The sequence below is a fragment of the Chenopodium album genome, chromosome 8, assembly GCF_948465745.1.
Source record: "Chenopodium album chromosome 8, dcCheAlbu1.1, whole genome shotgun sequence".
In the NCBI taxonomy this organism is placed as follows: domain Eukaryota; kingdom Viridiplantae; phylum Streptophyta; class Magnoliopsida; order Caryophyllales; family Amaranthaceae; genus Chenopodium; species Chenopodium album.
The window spans coordinates 74,655,802-74,678,874 of NC_137841.1; the positions used below are offsets into that span (position 1 = coordinate 74,655,802).

Genomic DNA, 23,073 nt, shown 5'->3' on the forward strand with positions numbered 1-23,073 from the left:
GAAATCAACACGATTTGTTATTGACCCGACCTAAATTCAACCCAAATTGTTCCTAACCCGATTTCAAATCACCTTAAATGCAATTTAGACCACCTTATTACTCTTGATCAAAGCATTTTGTCAAGGGAGACCAAGTCGGTACAGAACAGCAAAAGAAAAGAACATCATCCTCAAATTTAGGAGTTAAATATAGTATATATTTGTTGTATGGTCAAAGGAGATAATTATCTTCCTAAATTATAGACTATAGATCCCTACTATATTGCCAGATATATAATAATCAAAAGAAATAATTAGCTTGATAAAAATGATAATTATCTATTTATAGTTAGTTAAACCTGAATATGACCTGACTTGGAAATGACCCGACCTGATTGTAACCTGCAAATTATTGACTTGAACATAACCCGACTTGAATCCGAAAATGACCCGACTTGAAAATGACCCAGCCTAATTATAACCCGCAAATAATTGACTTGAACCAAACCCGACTTGAACCCGAGAATGATCCGAATTGAAAATGACCCGACCTGATTATAACCCGCAAATTATTGACTTGAACCTAACCCGACTCAAACCCGAGAATGACCCGACCTGATTCTAACCCGAAAATTATTGAATTGAACAAAACCCGACTCGAACCCGAGAATTACCCTAACCCGAATTAAACCCGACCTATTGTTCACCAGACTCGATTGTAACCCGACCTCTTATTGACCCGACCGAAACCAGACCCAAACCCGATAAGAAGTATGACCCGACGTGACTGACTCAAGCATGACCCAATCCAAACCTGACCCACATAGGTTATTGAAATTAATCCGAATTTACCCGACCCAATTTTCCGACCCAAACCCGACCCATTTACCCGAATTGACAGCTCTACCCGAAACCTCCAAAATTTCTCAAAAACCTTGGATATAAAAATTGCCGAAATGTTTACCATGATCCCTATTACCCTCCGTGAGTCCAATTGGCTGGGCGGAACCATCCAATTTGCCTTTAAACGACCAATTTATAAGTTTACAACTTGCACCGATTTCATTAACTCAAGCACACCACGGACATTTATGACAACATATAATGATCATATATGGTTCCAAACGGCATTATATGACCCCGATATAAATCCCCTAAAATCTCAATGTTTTTCGACACCGGGCCCCGAGACCTCCAAAATTTCTCAAAAAGCGTGGATTTAAGCTTTCAATTTTGGAATTTTTTGACATTTTTTTGCCCGGATATAGAAATTGACGAAATGTTTACCATGGTCCCTAATACCCTCCGGGGGTCCAATTGGGTGGGTGGAACCATCTAATTTGCCTTTAAACGGCCAATTTACCGGTTTACAACTTGCACCGATTTCATTAACTCAAGCCTACAACGAACATTTATGAAACCATTTAATGATCATTTATGGTTCCAAACAGCATAATATGACCCCGAGATATATCCCCTAGAATTTCATGACTTTTCGATACCGGGCCTCGAAACCTCCAAAATTACTTAAAAACTGTGGATATTAGCCTTCAATTTTGGAATTTTTTGACTTTTTTTCGTCCGAAAATAAAACTTGTCGAAATGTTTACCATGGTCCCTAATTCCCTCTGGGAGTCCAATTGGGTGGGTGAAACCATTTAATTTGCATTTAGACGGCCAATTTACCGATTTACAACTTGCACCGATTTCATTAATTTAAACTTCTCACGAACATTTATGAAAACATATTATGATCATATATGGTTCCAAACGACATTATATGACCCCATGATGTATCCCCTAAAATCTCTATCCTTTTCGACATCGGGCCCCGAAACCTCCAAAATTATTCAAAAAGCGTGGATATTAGCCTTCAATTTTTGAATTTTTTTATTTTTTTTCACCCGGAAAAAAAATTGCCCAAATGTTTACCATGGTCCCTAATACCCTCTGAGAGTCCAATTGGGTAGGTAAAACCATCCAATTTGCTTTTAAACAACCAATTTATCGATTTACAACTTGCACTGAATTCATTAATTCAAGCTTATCACGAACATTTATGACAACATATAATGTTCATATATGGTTCCAAACAACATTATATGACCCCGAGATGTATCCACTAATATCTCTAGCCATTTCGACACCGGGCCCCGAAACCTCCAAAATTTCTCAAAAAAACGTGGATATTAGCCTTCAATTTTGGAATTTTTCAACTTTTTTTCACCCGGAAATAAAAATTGCCGAAATGTTTGCCATGGTCGCTAACACCCTCCGGGAGACCAATTGGGTGGGTGGAACCATCTAATTTGCCTTTAAACAGCCAATTTACCGGTTTACAACTTGCACTGATTTCATTAACTCAAGCCTACGACGAACATTTATGAAACCATATAATGATCATTTATGGTTCCAAACGGTATTATATGACCCCGAGATATGTCCCCTATAATTTCAAGAATTTTCGACACCGGGCCCTAAATCCTCCAAAATTACTTAAGTGTGGATATTAGCCTTCAATTTATGAATTTTTTGACTTTTTTCGCCCTAAAATAAAACTTGTCGAAATGTTCACCATGGTCCCTGATACCCTCTGGGAGTCCAATTGGGTGGGTGGAACCATCCAATTGCCCTTTAAACATCCATTTACCGGGTTATAACTTGCACTGATTTCATTAACTCAATGCTACCACGAATATTTATGAAACCATGTAATGATCATTTATGGTTCCAAACAGCATTATATGACCCCGAGATACATCTCCTACAATTTCAAGACTTTTCGACACCGGCCCCGAAACCAACAAAATTACTCAAAATGCATGGATATTAACCTTCAATTTTGAAATTTTTTTACTTTTTTTCGCCCGAAAATAAAATTTGCCGAAACGTTTACTATGGTCCCTAATACCCTTTGAGAGTCCAATTGGGTAGGTGAAACCATCCAATTTGCCTTTAAATGACCAATTTACCGATTTATAACTTGCACCGATTTCCTTAATTCAAGCTTATCACAAAACATTTATGACAACATATAATGATCATATATGGTTCAAAACGACATTATATGACCCCGAGATGTATCCACTAATATCTCAAAGCATTTTCGACACCGGCCCCGAAACCTTGAAAATTTCTCAAAAAATGTGGATATTAGCCTTCAATTTTGGATTTTTTTTTTTTACTTTTTTTAGTCCAAAAATAAAAATTTCCTAAATGTTTACCATGACCCATACTATCCTTTGGGAGACCAATTGGGTGGGTGGAACTATCCAATTTGCCTTTAAACAGCCAATTTACCGGTTTACAACTTGCACCGATTTCATCAACTCAAGCCTACCACGAACATTTATGAAACCATATAATGATCATTTATGGTTCCAAACAACATTCTTAGCCTTCAATTTTGGAATTTTTTGATTTTATTTTGCCCGAAAATAAAACTTTTCGAAATGTTCACCATGGTCCCTAATACACTCTAGGAGTTCATTTGGGTGGGTAAAACCATTCAATTTGCCTTTAAATGTCCAATTTACCGGCTTACAACTTGCAACGATTTCATTAAATTCAAGCTTATTACGAACATTTATGACAACATATAATGATCATATATGGTTCCAAACGACATTATATGACCCCGAGATGTATCACCTAAAATCTCAAGCCTTTTCGACATCGGGCCCCGAAACGTCCAAAATTACTCAAAAAGTGTGGATATTAGCCTTCAATTATGAAAAATTTTGACTTTTTTTCGCCCGGAAATAAAAACTGCCGAAATGTTTACCATGGTCCCTAATACCCTTTGAGATTCCAATTGGGTAGGTAAAACCATCCAATTTGCTTTTAAACGACCAATTTACCGATTTACAACTTGCACCGATTTCATTAATTCAAGCTTATTACGAACATTTATGACAACATATAATGATCATATATGGTTCTAACGACATTATATGACCCCGAGATTTATCCCCAAAAACCTCAAGCTTTTTCAACACCGAGCCCCGAAACCTCAAAAATTTCTCAAAAAACGTGGATATTAGCTTTCAATTTTCTAATTTTTTTATTTTTTTTCGCCCGGAAATAAAAATTGCCGAAATTTTTGCCATGATCGCTAACACCTTCCTGGAGACCAATTAGGTGGGTGGAACCATCCAATTTGCTTTTAAATAACCAATTTTTCGAATTACAACTTGCACTGATTTCATTAACTCAAGCCTACCACAAACATTTATGAAACCATATAATGATCATTTATGGTTTCAAACAGCATTATATAACCCCAAGATATATCATCTATAATTTCAAAAATTTTCGACACCAGCCCCGAAACCTCCTAAATTACTTAAAAAGTGTGTATATTAGCCTTTAATTTTGGAATTTTTTTTGACTTTTTTTAAAATTTGTCGAAATGTTCACCATGGTCCCGAATACCCTCTGGGAGTCAAAATGGGTGGATGGAACCATCCAATTTTCCTTTAAACAGCCAATTTACCGGTTTATAACTTGCACTGATTTCATTAACTCAATGCTACCACGAACATTTATGACAACAAATAATTATCATATATGGTTCCAAACGACATTATATGATCCCGACATATATTCCCTAGAATTACGAGACTTTCAGACACCGGGTTCCGAACACTCCAAAATTTCTCAAAAAGGTGGATTTTAGAGTTTAATTTTTTATTTTTTTTTACTTTTTTCGCCTAGAAATAAAAATTACCAAAATGTTTATCATGGTCTATAATATCCTCCGGGAGTCCAATTGGGTGGGTGGAACCATCCAATTTTCCTTTAAAAGGCCAATTTAGTGGTTTACAACTTGCACTGATTTCATTAACTCAAGCCTACCACGAACATTTATGACAAAATATAATGATTATATATGATTCCAAATGGTATTATATGACCCCGAGATGTACCCCTTAAATTTTCAAGGCTTTTCGACGTCGAGCCCCGAAACCTCTAAAATTTCGCAAAATGCGTGGATATTAGACTTCAATTTTGGAATTTTTTGACTTTTTTCGCCCGGAAATAAAAATTGCCGTAATGTTTACAATGATCCCTAATACCCTCTGGGAGTCCACCTGGATTGGTGCAACCATCCAATTTTCCTTTAAATAACCGAGTTACCGGTTTACAACTTGGATCGATTTAATTAACTACAGCCTACAACGAACATTTATGAAAAAAAAAAAGATGATCATATATGGTTTCAAACGACATTTTAAGACCCCGAAGACCCGAAATGTATATAAAATTGTCGAAATGTTTACCATGGTCCCTAATACCCTCCAGGAGACCAATTGGGTGGGTGGAACCATCCAATTTGCCTTTAAACAGCCAATTTACCGGTTTACAACTTGCACCAATTTCATTAACTCAAGCCTACCACGAACATTTATGACAACATATAATGATCATTTATGGTTCCAAACGGCATTATATGACCCCTAGATATATCCCCTAGAATTTCAAGACTTTTCGACACCGGGCCCCGAAACCTCCAAAATTACTTAAAAAGTATGGATATTAGCCTTCAATTTTGGAATATTTTGATTTTTTTTTCGCCTGGAAATAAAAATTTCCAAAATGTTTACCACGTTCTCTAATACCCTCTTGGAGTCCTATTGGCTAGGTGGAACCATCCAATTTGCCTTTAAACGTCAAATTTACCGGTTTACAACTTGCACCGATTTCATGAATTCAAACCTACCACGAACATTTATGACAGCATATAATGAGAATATATGGTTTCAAATGGAATTATATGACCCCGAGATGTATCCCCTAAAATATTAATACTTTTCTACTCCGGGCCCCAAAACCTCCAAAATTTATAAAAAAGCGTGGATATTAGCCTTCAATTTTGAAAATTTTTGATTTTTTTCGCCCGGAAATAAAAATTTCCGACATGTTTACTATGGTCCCTAATACCCTCCGGAAGTCCAATTGGGTGGGTTGAACAATCTAATTTTCCTTTAAACGACCAATTTACCGGTTTATAACTTACACCGATTTCATTAAATCAAGCCTACCACGAACATTTATGACAACATATAATGGTTATAAATGGTTCCAAACATCATTATATGACCCTGAGATGTATCCCCTAAAATTTCAAGGGTTTTTGACACCGGGCCTCGAAATCTCCATAATTTTCTTAAAAAGCGTGTTTCTTAGCCTTTAATTTTGGTATTTTTTGACTTGTTATCGTCTGAAAATAAAAATTGCCAAAATGTTTACCATGGTGCCTAATATCCTCCGGGAGTCCAATTGGGTGGGTGGAACCGTGGAACCATCCATTTTGCCTTTAAACGACCAATTTACCGGTTTACAACTTGCACTGATTTCATTAACTCAAGCCTACCGCGAACATCTATTACAACATATAATGATCATATATGTTTCCAATAGGCATTATATGACCCCAGATGTATTCCCTAAAATCTCAAGACTTTGCAACACCGTGCATCGAAACCTCCAAAATTTCTTAAAAGAGCTTGCCCCGATTTCAAATCACCTTAAATGCAATTTAGGCCACCTTATTATTGTTGATCAAAGCATTTTGCCTTGGGAGACCAAGTCGGTCCAGGCCAGCAAAAGAAAGGATTATCGTCCTCAAATTTAAGAGTTAAATATAGTATATATTTTTTGTATGGTCAAAGGAGAAAATTATCTTCCTAAATTATAGACTATAGCCATTATAGTCAAAGGAAATAATTAGCTTGATAAAAATGATAATTATCTATTTATAGTTAGTTGAATCCGAATATGTCCTGACTTGGAAATGACCCGACCTGATTGTAATCTGCAAATTATTGACTTGAACATAACCCGACTTGAATCCGATAATGACCTAACCTGACTATAACCGAATCCGACTTGAACTCGAGAATGACCCGACCTGATTATAATCCGCAAATTATTGACTTGAACCGAACCCGACTCAAATCCGAGAATGACCCGATCTGATTCAATCCCGCAAATTATTGACTTGAACCGAATCCGACTCGAACCCGAGAATTACCCTAACTCGTTTTAACGTGTGAAAACCCGAATTAAACCCGACCTATTGTTCACCCGACCCGAATGTTACCCGAACCCAACCCGATAAGAAGTATGATCCGACGTGACCCGACTCAAGCATGACCTAACCCAAACCCGACTCGCATAGGTTATGGAATTAATCCGAATTGACCCGACCCACTCTTACCCGACCCGTTTACTAGAATTGACAGCTCTACATGGGATCCAAATGAATACTTGCTTTGGAGAGTTGTGGGATGGATAATACTGTAGATTAACATCCTGTTACTTTGTCTGTTTCTCTGTGTTGAAGCATTCAAATTACTGGTTGTGAAGTCATGATGTGCACTATCAGCCTGTAATCAGCAATTCAGTAGGAAGCCTCTCTGAATTTTACTTGTTCCGACTGCATTATTTTTCTCTCCAAACAACATTCTTCATATCTGACCTTTAACTGCATACAGTGTTAAGCTCTTACTATGAAGTTTAGTTATAAAAGGCTAAATACTATCACTTTATACAAGATAATTAGAGATAGTGATCTGGGTTACAGAACAAAGTTGCTAAACCTGAAGCTTTATACTTTCAATATTCTTGCTCTGTATTTTGATGGCAACAATATCCTCTAATCAAATGAATCCTTTATAGTCACTGGCTATATAGTGGGTTCACAAGACTTTTGCATGGATATATCAGTGCTTCTGGAGAATTCTTCAACATGCAATTTTACATGTCATCATCAAACAGTATAAAATTATAGGTTCATATATATTGTGAGGTCGTGAGTCTTGTGACCATAACTTGACATTATTCGTACAGAGTTTTCAATATTATGGTAGGGACTGACTAGTGACTACTCCACTAACTTAGTGATTCATCTACCATATCAATTGTAAGATTGTGTTCCTGGATTCCATATGCTCTTAGGTGTTTGGCCATTGTTAAATTAAACTTGGTGCTTAAGAAATCACATTAGTCAAACCCCTATGCAGCATTGCATGTTTTGAAAGAATCATTTCAAGCAAATTATGCCATGGTCTTGGAGAATTGATGATTCGTGTTTACTTAAACGTATGCATCATCTACGTCAGGATGACATAAGGTACACCCGAGAATATGATACCAGTAATGTTATAGTCTTATGTGAATGCTTAATAAAATGCTGCATATGATCTTAGCATCAGCTCAGAATTCCTGTTAGGCTTTGCATCAGTTCAGAAATAGGAAAGAACAAGAATCATATTCAAATCAATAAACAGCAAAAAAAAAAAAAAAAAAAAAAAAAAAAAAAAAACAGAGCTTTCAGATCCCCAGATTAGATAATCTGATAAATTAACTTTCCAGCAATATTTCAACTCAAATTACATTCTAAACAATCAATTAAATTATTAAAACCTGTAAACTCAAGAATTAATCTGCATATATTCATCCAACAAATAGACCTACATCCGTAACAATTAACACCTCAAAATCCAACATGATCACAAAACAAACATCAAAATTCCCATTAAAAACCAAAAACACTTCGACATTAAACAACACAAAAATTCATATACAACCCAGAAAACAAAACAAAAAACCCAATTCAACAACACAACAAAAACACCCATCAAATAAAAAATCAAAACCAAAAATCACCTATTATCATAATCAACAATCTCCCGGTCTGTAACAGAGCGAGAATGCTGAACAATAGACCGGCCAATCGAATTAATCCAATCTTCCTTCTCCTTCTCAGAATCAGCAATAAAATACATAGTATCCGACCGAGTCGAAAGCTCAAACGCAAATTGGCGGTTCAACACATCTTCAGCACCTTTAACGGTTAAACAGGTGGAAACCGGAATAACACCGCGCGGTTTAGAAGAGCGGTTGACGATTGATTCTTTGAACCAGAAGAGTTTTCCTTGCTTTAAGACGAACCAACGACGACGCCATGTTTTGATGTACTCGCCTTGCTTGGTTAGCCACCCGGCTCGCTCTGGTTCGGTCCAGAATTCAATACCGTCGTATTCTGAACCGGTGGTGGCGGTTGATCCGCCGGTGTCGGTTCCGAGGACCCGGTTTAGAGCTGATTGCCAAAGGCTTGACATTGAGAGGAGAGAGAATGAGGAATTTGGGATTTCTGGGTTTGGTTTTGATAGGGTGGATTTCAAGAAGAATATGACTTGTTTATGATTTTGATATTTGTAGTGATGTTTTTGGTAAATTTTGTTTACAATTGTAAAATTGTATTATTCCCTTAGGTAATATTTGAAAATTCTATTTGATGAATTTCATATCTGCTTAAAATTTGTCAAAGTTAGTAAAATTTGATTGTATGTGTGTTTTTCTTTTTTGGATTTACTATCGTCAAAAAGATATTACTCCGTATTACCCCGAATAGATTCGGGTTATACTTAGGGACGCTAGTGAAGTGAGTTAATTAGGAAACTCATCTTGTTTCCTCCGTGATGACTCCAACATCAGTCAAGAATGGGGAAGAAAATTGTGGTCTTAGGGTGGAGGTGAATCTTCAATTGCATTCATCCTACTTCATACCTACTTTTAGTTGGAGTGCAATTTTGAGTTTAGATGGTAATATGGTATTACCTCGTGCCTAGTTTGATTAGGCTATTGCCACATTTAATTATTACTACGTATTTATTATGTACCAAATTGATCTAATTATGCCATATTTGTACTTTTCTTTTTCATTAGGTTGGTGTAATTGCGTATTAGGTAGGTTATATGGTGATAAGAGTGTTAATTATGTACATGTCAGGGGTAGGGATGGAGACAAATTTCAATTCCATCATAAGTGACACTTTAGGGATGAGGATAACAATGTAGGTGAGGATTATCTGTCTCGCGTTCCAACCTACCTCATTGATGTCTCTAATTATTCGCATGCAAAATTTGTAAATCAAAAGAAATTCATTAAACACATCAACAATGCAATTTTGAAGAATTGGAACATTTGATATTGACCATAATTTTGCAAAGACTTGTGCTTATTCTGATTTACTGAACTGGACCGTACTGACAACGGACTCTTAGAATATTCAGTTAGCAAGAGCCCAATACAAAAAAAACACTATACTATTTATAACCCTCATAATATCCAAATTAAGGCCCATTTTCTCTCTCGTCAACTCTAACCAGCAACCATTCCACATTCTCTGACAACATCTTCCGAGTTCAGCAACTCAACTCGCTCCTCAGAAATGTCTTCCTTCCCTGACTCGTTCGATGAAATCGGGCCCGACTCAAACCCATCCGGCCCGACTCACCCCTTCGAAGACGAAGATGGCTACGTTGCTGTTGATGGCTACTCCAGTTTCGTCGATTCTGAGTCAATCAAGGAATCGGTTGATGACTCGGTGGTTTTCAATGATAGCAACGATGACGTTTTTGGATCTAATGGTAATTCGGTCGATGATGGAGTTTTTGTTGATGTGAATGGTCCGGTGTTGCCGCCGCCTTCGGAAATGCAGGAGGAAGGGTTTGCTCTTCGTGAATGGCGGAGGTAGGCGTAATTCAATTGCTTTCAATTATGATTAATTTTCAGTTTTTATTTCTTAATTTTGTTGAATTTTGAGTGTTGTTGTGAGATCTAAGTGTTGAACTGATTAATTGATTGTAAATTAGGTTATTTTTCTTTTTTTTAGTTGAATTGAACTTGAAATTTAAACTAAAATTGAATCTTTCTGAAGTTAGTTAGTGTAATTTGATTAGGTATACTATGAATTGTACTTTTTGCTGTGAAATTCCCAAAATTCGGCCGTGTTAGTTCATAGAATTATGCAATTTCTTTGAATGAGGAAAGTGTAATTCAACAATGGTTGTGGAATGAGTGTTAGCTCGCCTTTGGATTTGGGGAATGTAGCAACAATTCATGTTTTGGTTTAAGGACCGGATGCATATTATCGTTTTGATTTGAGCATGTTTTTTCAAGTGGAAATACTAGGTTCTGTGAGTTTGTTGATCTAATAGAGCAGCAATGTAAAGTTCGAAAGTGTAGTGGGGTGGGGTTCGAATTGTTGCTATACTTGCTTCGCTTTTCACTGTGAAAACTAGCATTTTGTGATATATGAATACCCTGAAACGGCTTCTAAGGATAGACATTAGTGAGAATGTGAGATTTTAGAAGTAATTGTTAACCAGGACAAGCTATTTCATACCTTTCAAGAGAGGAAATTAGACAGGCATTGTGAGACATATTTAGTATTATGTCTGTATGACTTCCATTACAGAAGTGAGCGGAACTGATGATTAATATTTAATAGAACTGACCTAAGCTGGTCAGATTGGCTAGTAGGTTCAACGACCCCCCCCCCCCCCTCCCCTGACCTCTTCAGAGCTCAGCAATGGCCGGATGCATACTGGCTCCGGACCCTATGTTGTTGTTACATGCAGTTATGCTTATGGAGTGTTGTGCTACTAGCTTTAGGTTAAAGGCATTGATCTATTGAACTTGCTTATTTTATAAATTGTCACTTTTTAACCTTTTTAGTATATGGAGTATAATATTTTGAGTTCTGACAATATAATTTTCAAAATACAAGTTCCATATACATGTGTCTTTATCAGTTGGTGATCAATTTTATTGGTTTATTCAGACAAAACGCTATTCGACTGGAAGAGAAGGAGAAGAAAGAGAAAAAAATACTGAGCCAGATCATTGAGGAAGCAAATGAGTACAAAGTTGCCTTCCATGAAAAGAGAAAGCTTACATGTGAAAACAATAAAAACAACAACAGAGAGAAAGAGGAGGTAAGATTCTGTTTCTGTGATCGTATGTAGCCTGTCTATGATGGTTATTAAATCAAGTTTCATAAATGGACTTAATATTCTCTGTTTATTGCATGGAACCACAACAATTACAATCTTACAGTACTTTTTTTTGTTGTGGCAAATGTGAACTTCTAAATTGGGGAATGACTTGTAGTTGACTGTTTAAGGTTCTTATTAGTGGTGGAAAATACGTTGTCATGCCGGTTTCATGTTCATGTCAAAATACTTGGGTTGAATTCTTCACACTTGACAGTAATTAGACTTAATGATTCAGAATACCCTCCTCCAGCCATTTTTCAATCCGTGTTAGTAGGGATGGCAATTTAATCCGAGTTCGATTCGAATCCGATCCGATCCGAAGGAAAAAATCCGATTCGAATCCGTTTAAAATTAATCCGAATCCGATAAAATAAATCCGAATCCGAATAGGAGGTGGATCGGACTTGGACCCTACGCAAAGTCCGACGGAGTCCGATCCGAGTCCGAATCCGAGAGTATAAGCATATGCTCCATAACTTAAGACAACTATTTGCTTGCTGTTTTGTAGCAAAAATTTTGTTATGTAACTTAGTTTATAATTTAAATATGTTATGTTTATACTTTAATTGGTATGAGAATACAATCAATTATAGGTATATATGACATTACAAAAAATAAAAATAAAAAAAATATTTTCGGACCATTTCGGAGGTCCGAATAAACGGACCGGATTCGGATCCGAAAATTACAAGTCGGATCGGATTCGGACTCGGATTTTTCGGATCCGAGTCCAGGGTCCGTTTACTAAACGGATCGGATTCGGATTTAGCCACATCCGACCCGAATCCGATCCGTTGCCATTCCTACATGTTAGTTGTAGGATGCATAATTTTTCTGATTTTTCGTCATTTAGATGGCAAGAAGCAATGAGTGGGAGCTTTGTTGTATATTGAATTGTTAGCAACTACTCCGTATTATGATTTTCCATTTTGATACCAATTTATAGTGACTTGTGTCCTGAAATGCTGTGTTGATTTTGCAGTTATTTCTGGCCAATCATGAGAAGTTCCACAAAGAGGCAGACAAGAATTACTGGAAGGCAATAGCAGAGCTCATTCCTAATGAAGTTCCTGCTATACAGAAAAGAGGAAAGAAAGAGCAAGAAAAGAAGCCTTCTATTGCTGTGATCCAAGGACCAAAGCCTGGGAAGCCGACTGACCTTGCAAGGATGAGGCAGATACTTGTGAAGCTGAAACACACTACTCCTGCCCATTTAAAACTTGCCTCACCACCTGCAGATGCTAAGACCAATGGAACTACTTCTAGTGCTGAGCCCTCCAAGACTGCAGCTGTTGAAACCGCCCCAGAAGCTGTAGTTGCTGCATGATGACTAATTTATGTTAAATGTCTTTGTATTATATCTGAGGATATGATGGTTGAGCCCTTACAATGTTGATATAGCGTCATAGACTGTGTATATTGATGCTGCATAATTCTAGGCTTGACCCGTTAGAAACTCTTGACAAGTAAATTATGAGGTAGAATATAAGACATGAGATTTATTGTTAGGTGTTTTGATATGTTCGAAATCTTTAGACCAAAGCTACATTATTCAAATTCTATTAGCTTTTAATCTCAACCTCCGTCATTATATATCTTGGAAAACTCAAAGTTACTAATATAATCTAAATTGTTAAACCAAACAAACAAATATATATATACACGTAGCATTTTGCCATGTTTGAAGTTTACTTGAGATACTCTTTCATATCGATCTTCCTATGTCGACCAATATAATCTTAATCTTGCCCTCTTAAAATCTTAAATGATATCATGAGTAACTCAATATAACTTATCTAATGCACTTGGTGTCAATTATCAGCTTGAATCCTCTCAGAAAATTGAATAAAGAAGAATCCATAAGGCAACTTTCAAGCACAAAGTTTATGAATTCACCCGAACCCATGAGGCAATCTATTTAAACCACATGTGCATTTTTCATTTTAGTTTAACAGAACAATGAAGCAAACAACTGCAAGAATAATGTTTTGTTCTACTATGTACCAATCACCAAAAAAAAAAAAAAAAAAAAAAAAAAAAAAAAAAAAAAAAAAAAAAAAAAAAAAACTTTAACATTTCCCCTTTTGTCTTTCTTGCAGTGTCGTGGTAGGTGCATTTGGTCATACAAGTCTCAGTCTTCAAGCTTACACAATCTACAGCAACTGTTGGGGTGAATCAATGATCTTCATAGTTAGCATACCAATATATCAGTAGATGACAAGATGTCCGAAAAGTCAGCTACAAGGATAATTAAGCTAAAAAAGTTCTAATAGTACAAGGGCCGTTAAATTATAAATTTAAATGTTGCAGATGCTGATAACTTTACACACATACATCACAACAGCCTGCAAATCCGTTAAGAAACCACTTTGTTTCTGAATTCCTCTAGATTTTCTGATGAAACCCAAAACCGCCAGACAAGGAAATGAAATTGAAGATTTTTGGGAGCACATTATCAGAATGTCACCTATCATGTGTGGTAGGTGAAGCATGACCACCCCGATGATCGCTGACTAGGTCATCTTCCAATTCACTACCATGTCCAGCATGGTTATTGACACTGAGCTCAGAACTGGCATTGCTACTCGTAGCAAGGGGAGAATCAGAAACACTAGCAGTCCTGCTTCCTGTAGGCCCTGATCTCACACTGTACATAGAAGATGCTGGAATTTTTGTCATTAATGGCCGCAAGTTACCGGGGATAGTTCGCCTTATATCCTACACAAGAAAAATAAGTCATGAAGCAGTTGTACATACCAGTAAAATGCGTATTACAAAATATAATTAGAGTTAATAGTCAAAAACAGATAACAATAACCCATCAATATATATATGCAGGGTCTGAAGAGGTCCAAATGTAATGCTTCTAATCTAACAAAATTGGTAAACTATAAAAATCATGAAGAGGTCCAAATATAAACAGCCTTGTTTCTAATACATCTACAATAAGTGCCTAGTACACTAATAGGATCCTCGACAAAACATTTTCTAAGTATTATGACTGGGTGAGGAACTGAGGATGAAGTTATAAATCATGTTGACAAATAATTTTAGCATGGCTGCGTGATTTAAAAGGAAAATAAAAAGAGGGGGGAGGGGGGAGGGGGTGGTCTTTTAATCAGTCTTCCCACAAGTGGTTTATATCTTTATAATATAAAAAAGATAACTCAAAGTTTTTTATCAGAATTAGATGCCTATGAAGACCAACATGAGGTAAAACAGTGCTTTACATTGTAAACCCTACACATTCACAATCAAAGAAGCTGAGATGATGAGGTCATGAGAGAATTTAACAGGATGTGTTAAATGATTACGCAAAAAGAAATATATACTACTTATTACAAATTATGACAGGGAAATTGATTAACTCACCATATGCCGTATAGCCATATCCAAGGACTTCTTAGAAAGTGATCGTCCAAAGCCAGAGCTATCAGGTGATGAAGCTGACTTTCCAGATAAGCTAGGAGAATGTTTGTCATCCTGTCTTGGTGGTGCCAACTTTCTCATGTTAATTACCCTCTCAACCATCTTTGTCCCAATAACTACGGGACTCACATCTTCATTTACTTTGGAATGTCCTCGATTTACTGCAGGGACAGAACTTCCACTAGAGTGTATGCCACCATTAGGGGCCCGCCCTCTAGAAGGTGAACAAGACTGACGTCTGCCTGCTCTTCCATTACTGGCAGGCTCCATAGAAGCAGAACGTGCAGCTGGGGCTGCAGGTCTACCCCGAGCAGCTGAAAGGGGTCTATCAGGGAGGGTGGTCCTCAGATTTGGTGGAGCATCTAATGAAAAACCAGGCATCTCAGATGGATTCCATGGCCGAGATCTAACAGTTGGAGATGTACCACGCGAAGGCACAGTATTCCTAGATGGTGCTGAACCCACTGACTTACTACTAATCGAAGAAGATGACTTGTTAAGAGATGCAGTAACACTGGGAACACTTGATGACGACGTACGACGAGTTGGAGTTGATGCCCTGGATGTGGGTCGGGATGCAGGAACGGCAGGCCGAGCCGTTGGGGTTGAAGATCTGGCAGTAGGCCTTGTTGGGGTTGAAGATCTAGCAGTGGGCCTTGTAGGAGTGGAAGATCTTGATGGCCCAGCTGATGGAGCTGTAGTCCTTGTGGATCTGGTTGGGGTCGAGGATCTTGATGGGCCTGCAGACCTAGTGGATGTCACAGAAGCTGTGGATCGAGCTGATGTCAATGAACCAGAGGGCTTGGGGGAAGAGGAGTGTAGTGTGGGCTTAGAAGAAGAAAGTGTGCCTCGAGAAGTTGGTGTAGATGATCTTGAAGGTTTAGAAGACGGCACTGAAGGCCGGCCAGTTGGCGTCGCAGGTCTAGATCCACCCCCTGGTGTCACTGGTCTAGAACCTAGACCACCTGATGAGGGGGGCCTAGACCCTGGACCTCCTGAAGAAGGTGGCCTTGACCCTGGGCCCCCTGATGAGGAAGGCCTCCGCATTCCTGAAGCTGAAGATGTCAACCCAGAGGATGTATTTGACTGCCTTGGCATCAAGCTGCTCCTCCCTGTAGTAGTCTCTGTCAGGGAGTTTCCCAACTACAGTCACAGTTAAAATAGATGAACTTAGAAAAAATAGGATCACATAATGTACATTAATAAGATAAAGAATTATCACTGCCCACTTCCCCCAATTCCCCATTATTGTCATTCTCTCTCGTTTTTGGAAACTTATCAAGTAACATCAAAGAATAAGATGATCACCATGAAAGTAAAAGGTAGGCGATAAATTAAATCAGTTCTAATGCTAAACTTAATTACGGATTATGGACTATCAGATCTTAACAAACGTTGTACAAATATTAAGGATAAGCATCGATCATGGATATAATCGGAACACTAGAAAGCCTTCCATAAAAAATGATTAGGTACTTAGGTACCCATAATGGCCCATCTGCACTCATACTTTTGGACAGGTGTTCTGCGGAGATCTGATATATAAACAACGATACATGAAGCTCATTCAAGCTCTTTTAGATGCAGAAAAGGCTTCTTCCCACCCATTTGTGCCGTTACTACATGAATAAAAACTAAATGACAAGGAAGGAAACATTATACTTTATTACTTTAAGCAATGAAAAGGGCTTCATAAGATATTAATTTCCCCCACAGAGAAGAAATTCCAGCTTACTCATCTTGACTTCAATGAAAACACCCAATCACCCAAGCCTCTCTCTTTAACTCGTACAATTTCATGTGATATATGCAATATTATCTTTCATATAAGAAGTAAACTACTTGGGATTATTCAGTTGTCATTGTGTTTATATAATCCAGTGTTGGACATCCGTATTCTTACTCTTGATCTCAGTGCTGTAGGTTGAGCTTTCGGAGCTTCTGCGTCATCCATGTAGGCCTTTCTTGACTCCATCTCTAGTGAAGGGAAGAGAGGTGTACCAGGAGGGGTCAGAAGCCTGAAATGAGAAAGTGAATGCTGGTAAGAAGCCTTTAAAGTAGGAAAAAAGAGACAAAAACCCAAAATGAAATGCAATTCTTTCACCTTAACTAAACCAATCCTATAAATCTCATGGCCAAAAATTTACTAGACTGCACTGAGCTGCTCCAATTATGCTAAAAAAAAACTAGCTATAAAGTCTGAAAACCTCTCGAATTGTAATCCAATTTACTTCAAAGACACTAGAAAAAAGATAACAGCAATTAAAAGTTAAAACAAGCCTAATATAGTCAATTAAAACATCATTACTAGTACCAACATCAGACATCCCACCACTCAATGCGAGCGAAAAATAAACTAACAGATAGTATAACAGAATGCCTCCAGATGTACAGAAGTCAAGGTAGACAGCTGGTTACAGGCTGAAGCTTCAGCTACCTAAGCCCCTAAGGCAACAACGGAATATAAAAGCAAAAGTAATAGCTAAAAATAGCAGCCCTGTGTTCTAAACCGGAAACTTCCTATATAAGGTTAAATTTTCTTCAACATATTTCAATATAAAGTCAAATTTAGGAAAAAAATAAGTTTTGATTAGTTCAAATAAGTGAAGTTTAGGGAAAACAAGTTTTAAAAAAGTTAAATTCAGGAATATAACGATTACAAAAGTTCCATGCACAACTAATATAAGTTCAGATAACTTCCCAGATAGATGAAAATAAATGAAGATTATGCACCAAAGTATCTTTATTTCCTTTATGGCATCATCAAACTGCGTTGGATTGCAAACTCTTTTTGATAATATTCTTAACATATATCTACACACCCTATCAATGTTGGATGGAAGCAAGAGTTAACTTTTCTTTAAGATAATCATCTTAATATCCATTTGATTTTCTATTGAAATAGAGGAAGCTAATGATATCAATATCTATATTTTCAGGGGGTAACAGATGGATTACAGCAATCATCCTATATACTCTGTTGTACACGTCCTTCTTCGGTAAACATTCCCTCCACAAATGTTTTTCCATTACAATCTAACATACAGTTGCGAATCTCCAGACCTTTAGTTTGTTCAGAAAATTTTCCTAACAGCCTCATCTCTCCAAAATGTCCAGAACAATAGGTTCCTCAGAAACATGAAGCTGGAAGCTATTACTTCTTGCTATGTATAATGAATCATCCATGAAAATTTGTAGACAAGGATGCCATTTGGTACAAGAGGTGTAGGATGGCTGGAAGGTGAGAAACATATTATGGTTGATATATCATTATCCATCATGAGACAAATTAGACGGATAGTTCTTACACATTCAAATATCATCTGTCACTATATTTGTACTGCCCTTAAACTTTCTACTCCGTATATCCTTATCATTGAAGTAAGTGGCCTGTCTTGAAATTTTCATCTCATCATAAATTCAATTTCCAAACTTTTGCGCAATCTGTCCACATGTAATCTAACCCAAATACACAATCTAGAGATAATATGGACAAGAACACGTGTATAAGGTGTTAGCTTGGAAAATGGAAAATACACTTTCCATTTTCTTCTGAAAAGGCACCCACAATTATTGTTGGATTTTGCTTCAAGTGGAAGCAGCAACTTATAAGAGCACTCGAATACCAAGTAATGATAGATAATACATCAACTTAACATATCTCCAAATTAAGCAAAATGCAATCTTAAACTACTAACATATTCAAATTTAGATGCAAACCAAATCATACTACATGTATACTATACATCAACAACCTAAAAATCAATCTTTCGATGAAGGATGCTAGATTTACCAGTCATAATCATTCTTATCACCATCCGAATTTAAAAACTCATCCGGGCCCGTCTTCCTCACCGCCGTGGCAGAAGGAATATTGAACAACGGTGAACTTCCTGGTTGCGACACTACAAAATCCATCAACAATCATAGCAATCAATCAGAAAACAATACCGAAATCGACGAAACCGACAGCTTCACAACATCATCAAATCAACCAATTATATACAGAAACAATCACAATAGCTACTACTGAAGTCAACAAACACTATCAAACAAAACCAATTAAAACTTCAAGAAAAACAAATTACAGAAATAGAAAGTATACCTAAAGATTCATCCAATTCACCAGAATCTTGAAGTAGCATAAGATCGTTCTTCTCCTTCTCACGTTTTCGCATTTCAAGGAACAATGCGAGGTCGTCTTCTTTCTCTCTCATCGTAGTGGAAGAATGGTGACTCTTCAGCTGCGGAACCCTAGGTCTAATCGACGGCATTAGCGTTTCAGGACCTCTAAAACTCCGATTCATCGCAAATATTCAACTTCTCAAAAACCCTAGCACAAATTACGAAGCTCAACCACAACAACAAAAAAATCCCTAATTTCTCATCAATCTTACCAGAAATTACACCGATTAAACTGCAAAATCACAACCTCAGATTTCCACAAACTGCTAATCAAACTCAGAGATCTGCAACAAAGCTAAAACGCTGAAAATGTCGCAGTTCAATCAGCTGAATAACTGATGAAATGAGCGTTTTATGCAGAAACTTGAGATGAAACCAATAAATTTAACCTAAATCAGTAGAATAAATACAAGAAGTTTCTGGAAATTAATTAAATTTTGAAGATCAAGTTATTTGAATTTGAATGCTTTGAAGAGAAGAACTGTTTGGAGTTTGAATGAGCTAACATGAAGAGAGAGGAGAGAGAAATAAATATTTGAAGATGAAAGAGGAGAGAGAAAGAGTGGCAAGGATGTAAATAGAGATGAAAGCGATGGGTAAAATGGGGAATAAAAAAATAAGAGGGGAGAGTGGGGGGTAGGAAAGTGTTGTTTGGATTCCAATTTAAGGAAAGAGGAGAGAGAAAAAAAGGATGAATTTTTGGTAAGAAGAGATTAGGATAAAACGACATGTAAACCAAATGATTTATAATAATAATAGGAGTATTAGATGAAGATGGTAATGATTAATTAATGGGAAGATGGGGCCAACTCCCAGGTTTGTGTTGTGTGTGTCTTTTGTTGGAGTTGGATTCTCTTTTTAGTCCTTGATGAGTATTTTGAGTACTTGTTACTTCATGGGTGGTGTGGTGGGGTTGGTCCTACTCTTTGCCAATCCTCATTAATGCTTTTGTGTTCTAAACTTCATACAATAGACTAATACGTTGTACTTTATATTTATTTTTTTTGATAAAATGAAAAGTCCTACTGAATCGGCTCTTCTTATAAGTTAAATCAATCCATTAAGTCAACGCTTAATAGTAGAGGGAGGAGATAAAGGAATCCCCCTACTCCCAAGCAAATGTATTTGTGTGTGTGTGTGTTAGGGGGGGGGGGGGGGTCGAACTCATGACCTCAAAATCACTAGGTGAGTTCCCCCACCAACTTCGAACTACCAAGCTTTGCTTGATTAATACGGTGTTCTTCGTTGATTTGGAAACTGTTTTAATGTTGTGTTATATGACTATCTCATACGAGTACCTTATACTCAATACTCCCTCGATTCCGAAGATATTAATATGGAGTATGATCAAATTTGATCAATGTTAATGCAATAATTTGATCGAAGATGTTAAAGGTTGCAACTTGTGACAATAAATTGTGTGTGGCAATAAAGTTATTGAGTTTATACAAAGTATGTACAGTAGTTTTTTCTTTCAATTTACTCACTTTTTTTTTTGGATACATCTTTTATATTTACACACTTATAACTTCTATAGTTTTATTTATAAAATGAGACCCAACACTTTTCCTTGCACAAATAATTGGCCTATCCACTTTAACTTTTTTTTTCCCCTCTCCTAGATTAAATGAAATAAACATAAAAATGGAGGGGAGTAATCAAGAACAATTTACTTGTACTACTCAAAAACCCTAGCACGAATGAATATAGGTCTATGTAAGACTCAGTAAGATTAGTAATACTCAATGGTATGATAATCATGGGTGGCATTTGATTAGTCTGAGTTAAAAAGTGTTTGAATGGTATGGTAGATTTTACTAATGTCATTGTTTAGAATTAATAATCATGGAGAATTACAATTAGCATGAGCATTATCTTTATTCCAAAAACCAAAAAAAAAAAAAAAAATTGCATTAGCATTCTATACAACATACAAAATCTTGGGGAAAAGTTGGTGTCTTATAATTTTAAGGAAATTTTGACTTTTACCACCTTCAAATAACCACTTAATTAAATTTACCACCTCCAAAAAAAAAAAGATTCACTTTACCACCAACAAAATTTCCAAAAAATCGATTTTACCACCAACTAACGGATTCCGTCCACGAATCCGTTAGTAGGGCCCACCTTTTTGACGTTTCTTCTTCATCTTCCCCGATCTTCCGTGTAAACCAACCAGCAATGAAATCAACTACCTCGGTTGGTCGGAATTTCGTGTGTGACTAAGGAGGGGCCGGAATTTGGTGTGTGGGTTAGGGAGGTGGTCGGAATTAGGTGGTGGTTAGGGTTTTAGGAGTGCGAAATTTGGTGGTGGCTAGGGTTTTTAGAGTGGTCGGAATTAGAAGGGGCTTTATGGGTGGTCGGGATTTGGTGGCTGCCAAAAACTGAGAAGCCAAATCACCAACAACAAGGATACAAATCGATTATCATCAACATTTCTACAAACCAAAGCAATTAATCCATTACAACACCCACAAATCGAAACCTCAAAACCAGAAAAAGAATTGGGTAAATCAAACCTTGTCAATCGTTTTTAGCATCAAGCTCAGAACCCCACTTCAATGGAGTCGATTCCAGGTGACTTCCATGGTTGAGGATAAGAAGACGACGGTCAGAGGAGAGAGAATGAGCGAGATGAAGTCTGATTAAATGGGTGCTGTTGATTGATTAAGGAATGCCAAGCCTTGGAAACGCATTTGAAGCGAAGTAGTGATTTAGTGGGTAATCGAAAAGAATGGAGGTGATTAACTCCATTAGAAGAGACGCCATTGTTGTGGCTTTCGAGAAAACAGAGCAAAAAAAAAAAAAATTTGGTGGAAAGGTGGTTGTGGCTGTGCGGTGCGGTGGTGGGGCTGGTGGAGGGGCTGGTCGTGCGGTTAGGTGGTGGGGGCTGGTCGTAGCCGTTAGGTGGTGGGGCTGGTCGTGGCCGGTCGGCGGTGGGGGTCCCGACGGTGGAAGCAACACCGGTTGATTAATGGGGATTTTTTTATTTTTTTTTTTTAAAACTTACCCAATAATATGGCGACACGTGTGCAAGGTAGGCCCCACTAACGGATTTATGGACGGAATCCGTTAGTTGAAGGTGATTGGTGGTAAAACTGATGTTTTATTTTTTTTATGAGGTGGTAAAGTAAATCTTTTTTTTTTGGAGGTGGTAAATTCAATAAAGTCGTTATTTGAAGGTGGTAAAAATCAAAATTTCCTAATTTTAAATTGTTATTCCTAATTTCCTAAAATTAAAAATTCGAAGTATATGTACAATTATTAGCAACATTATTGTTGACCTCTTAGTTGAAAGGGTCAGAGTTTAATTTTTTGTGTTCGAGTAGCTGTTTTTTATTTTGACCTTTCTATGTTCATCCTTAAACGTGGTGAGAAAGAAACATATGCACAAGATTAGACCACTGATTCATGAGCTGCTTATCAAATATATATAGCAAATCTTAAATTAGCGTCACATTTAACTTGAAACAAGTTACTCGGATCGATGAAACTACAGCTTGAAAAATAAGCAGCCTTTTATTTTAGACAAAAAAGTTGCTTGCTATATATTGATTAGTGAACTTTCACTTAAGAAATAAATTATATAGCCAAGCCAAGCCAGTATTAAAATGATCTTGTAGGAAAACA

General features: G+C 37.0%; 2 protein-coding genes and 1 pseudogene across 2 annotated transcripts; 1 reads left to right on the plus strand and 2 right to left on the minus strand.

Annotated features, from left to right (window-relative positions):
• Window positions 1-8,494: 8,494 nt before the first annotated feature.
• Window positions 8,495-9,190, minus strand: LOC145556685 (pleckstrin homology domain-containing protein 1 pseudogene; annotated as a pseudogene).
• A 952-nt stretch (window positions 9,191-10,142) lies between these two features.
• On the plus strand, window positions 10,143-13,337 carry LOC145642401 (clathrin light chain 2-like). The gene is made up of 3 exons (XM_081693576.1): window positions 10,143-10,522; window positions 11,616-11,769; window positions 12,812-13,337. The coding sequence occupies exons 1-3, from the start codon at window positions 10,221-10,223 to the stop codon at window positions 13,154-13,156; spliced, it is 801 nt and encodes a 266-aa protein (XP_081549702.1). The 5' UTR covers window positions 10,143-10,220; the 3' UTR covers window positions 13,157-13,337.
• Window positions 13,338-13,895: 558 nt separating this feature from the next.
• On the minus strand, window positions 13,896-20,060 carry LOC145556686 (uncharacterized). Its single transcript, XM_081618340.1, has 5 exons — window positions 19,364-20,060; window positions 19,052-19,163; window positions 17,162-17,276; window positions 15,202-16,401; window positions 13,896-14,547 (listed from the first exon to the last, which is right to left on the minus strand). Exons 1-5 carry the CDS (start codon window positions 19,563-19,565, stop codon window positions 14,293-14,295), a joined length of 1,884 nt encoding a protein of 627 aa, XP_081474466.1. The 5' UTR covers window positions 19,566-20,060; the 3' UTR covers window positions 13,896-14,292.
• Between the last annotated feature and the right edge of the window lie 3,013 nt (window positions 20,061-23,073).

Coding starts and splice junctions, on each gene's coding strand:
- LOC145642401 (XM_081693576.1), top strand. CDS start 10,221: ATGTCTTCCTTCCCTGACTCGTTCGATGAAATCGGGCCCGACTCAAAC. Junction 10,523..11,615: donor GCTCTTCGTGAATGGCGGAG/GTAGGCGTAATT, acceptor TGGTTTATTCAG/ACAAAACGCTATTCGACTGG. Junction 11,770..12,811: donor ACAACAGAGAGAAAGAGGAG/GTAAGATTCTGT, acceptor TTGATTTTGCAG/TTATTTCTGGCCAATCATGA.
- LOC145556686 (XM_081618340.1), bottom strand. CDS start 19,565: ATGAATCGGAGTTTTAGAGGTCCTGAAACGCTAATGCCGTCGATTAGA. Junction 19,164..19,363: donor TGAATTGGATGAATCTTTAG/GTATACTTTCTA, acceptor TGGATTTTGTAG/TGTCGCAACCAGGAAGTTCA. Junction 14,548..15,201: donor ATATGGCTATACGGCATATG/GTGAGTTAATCA, acceptor TTTCTTGTGTAG/GATATAAGGCGAACTATCCC.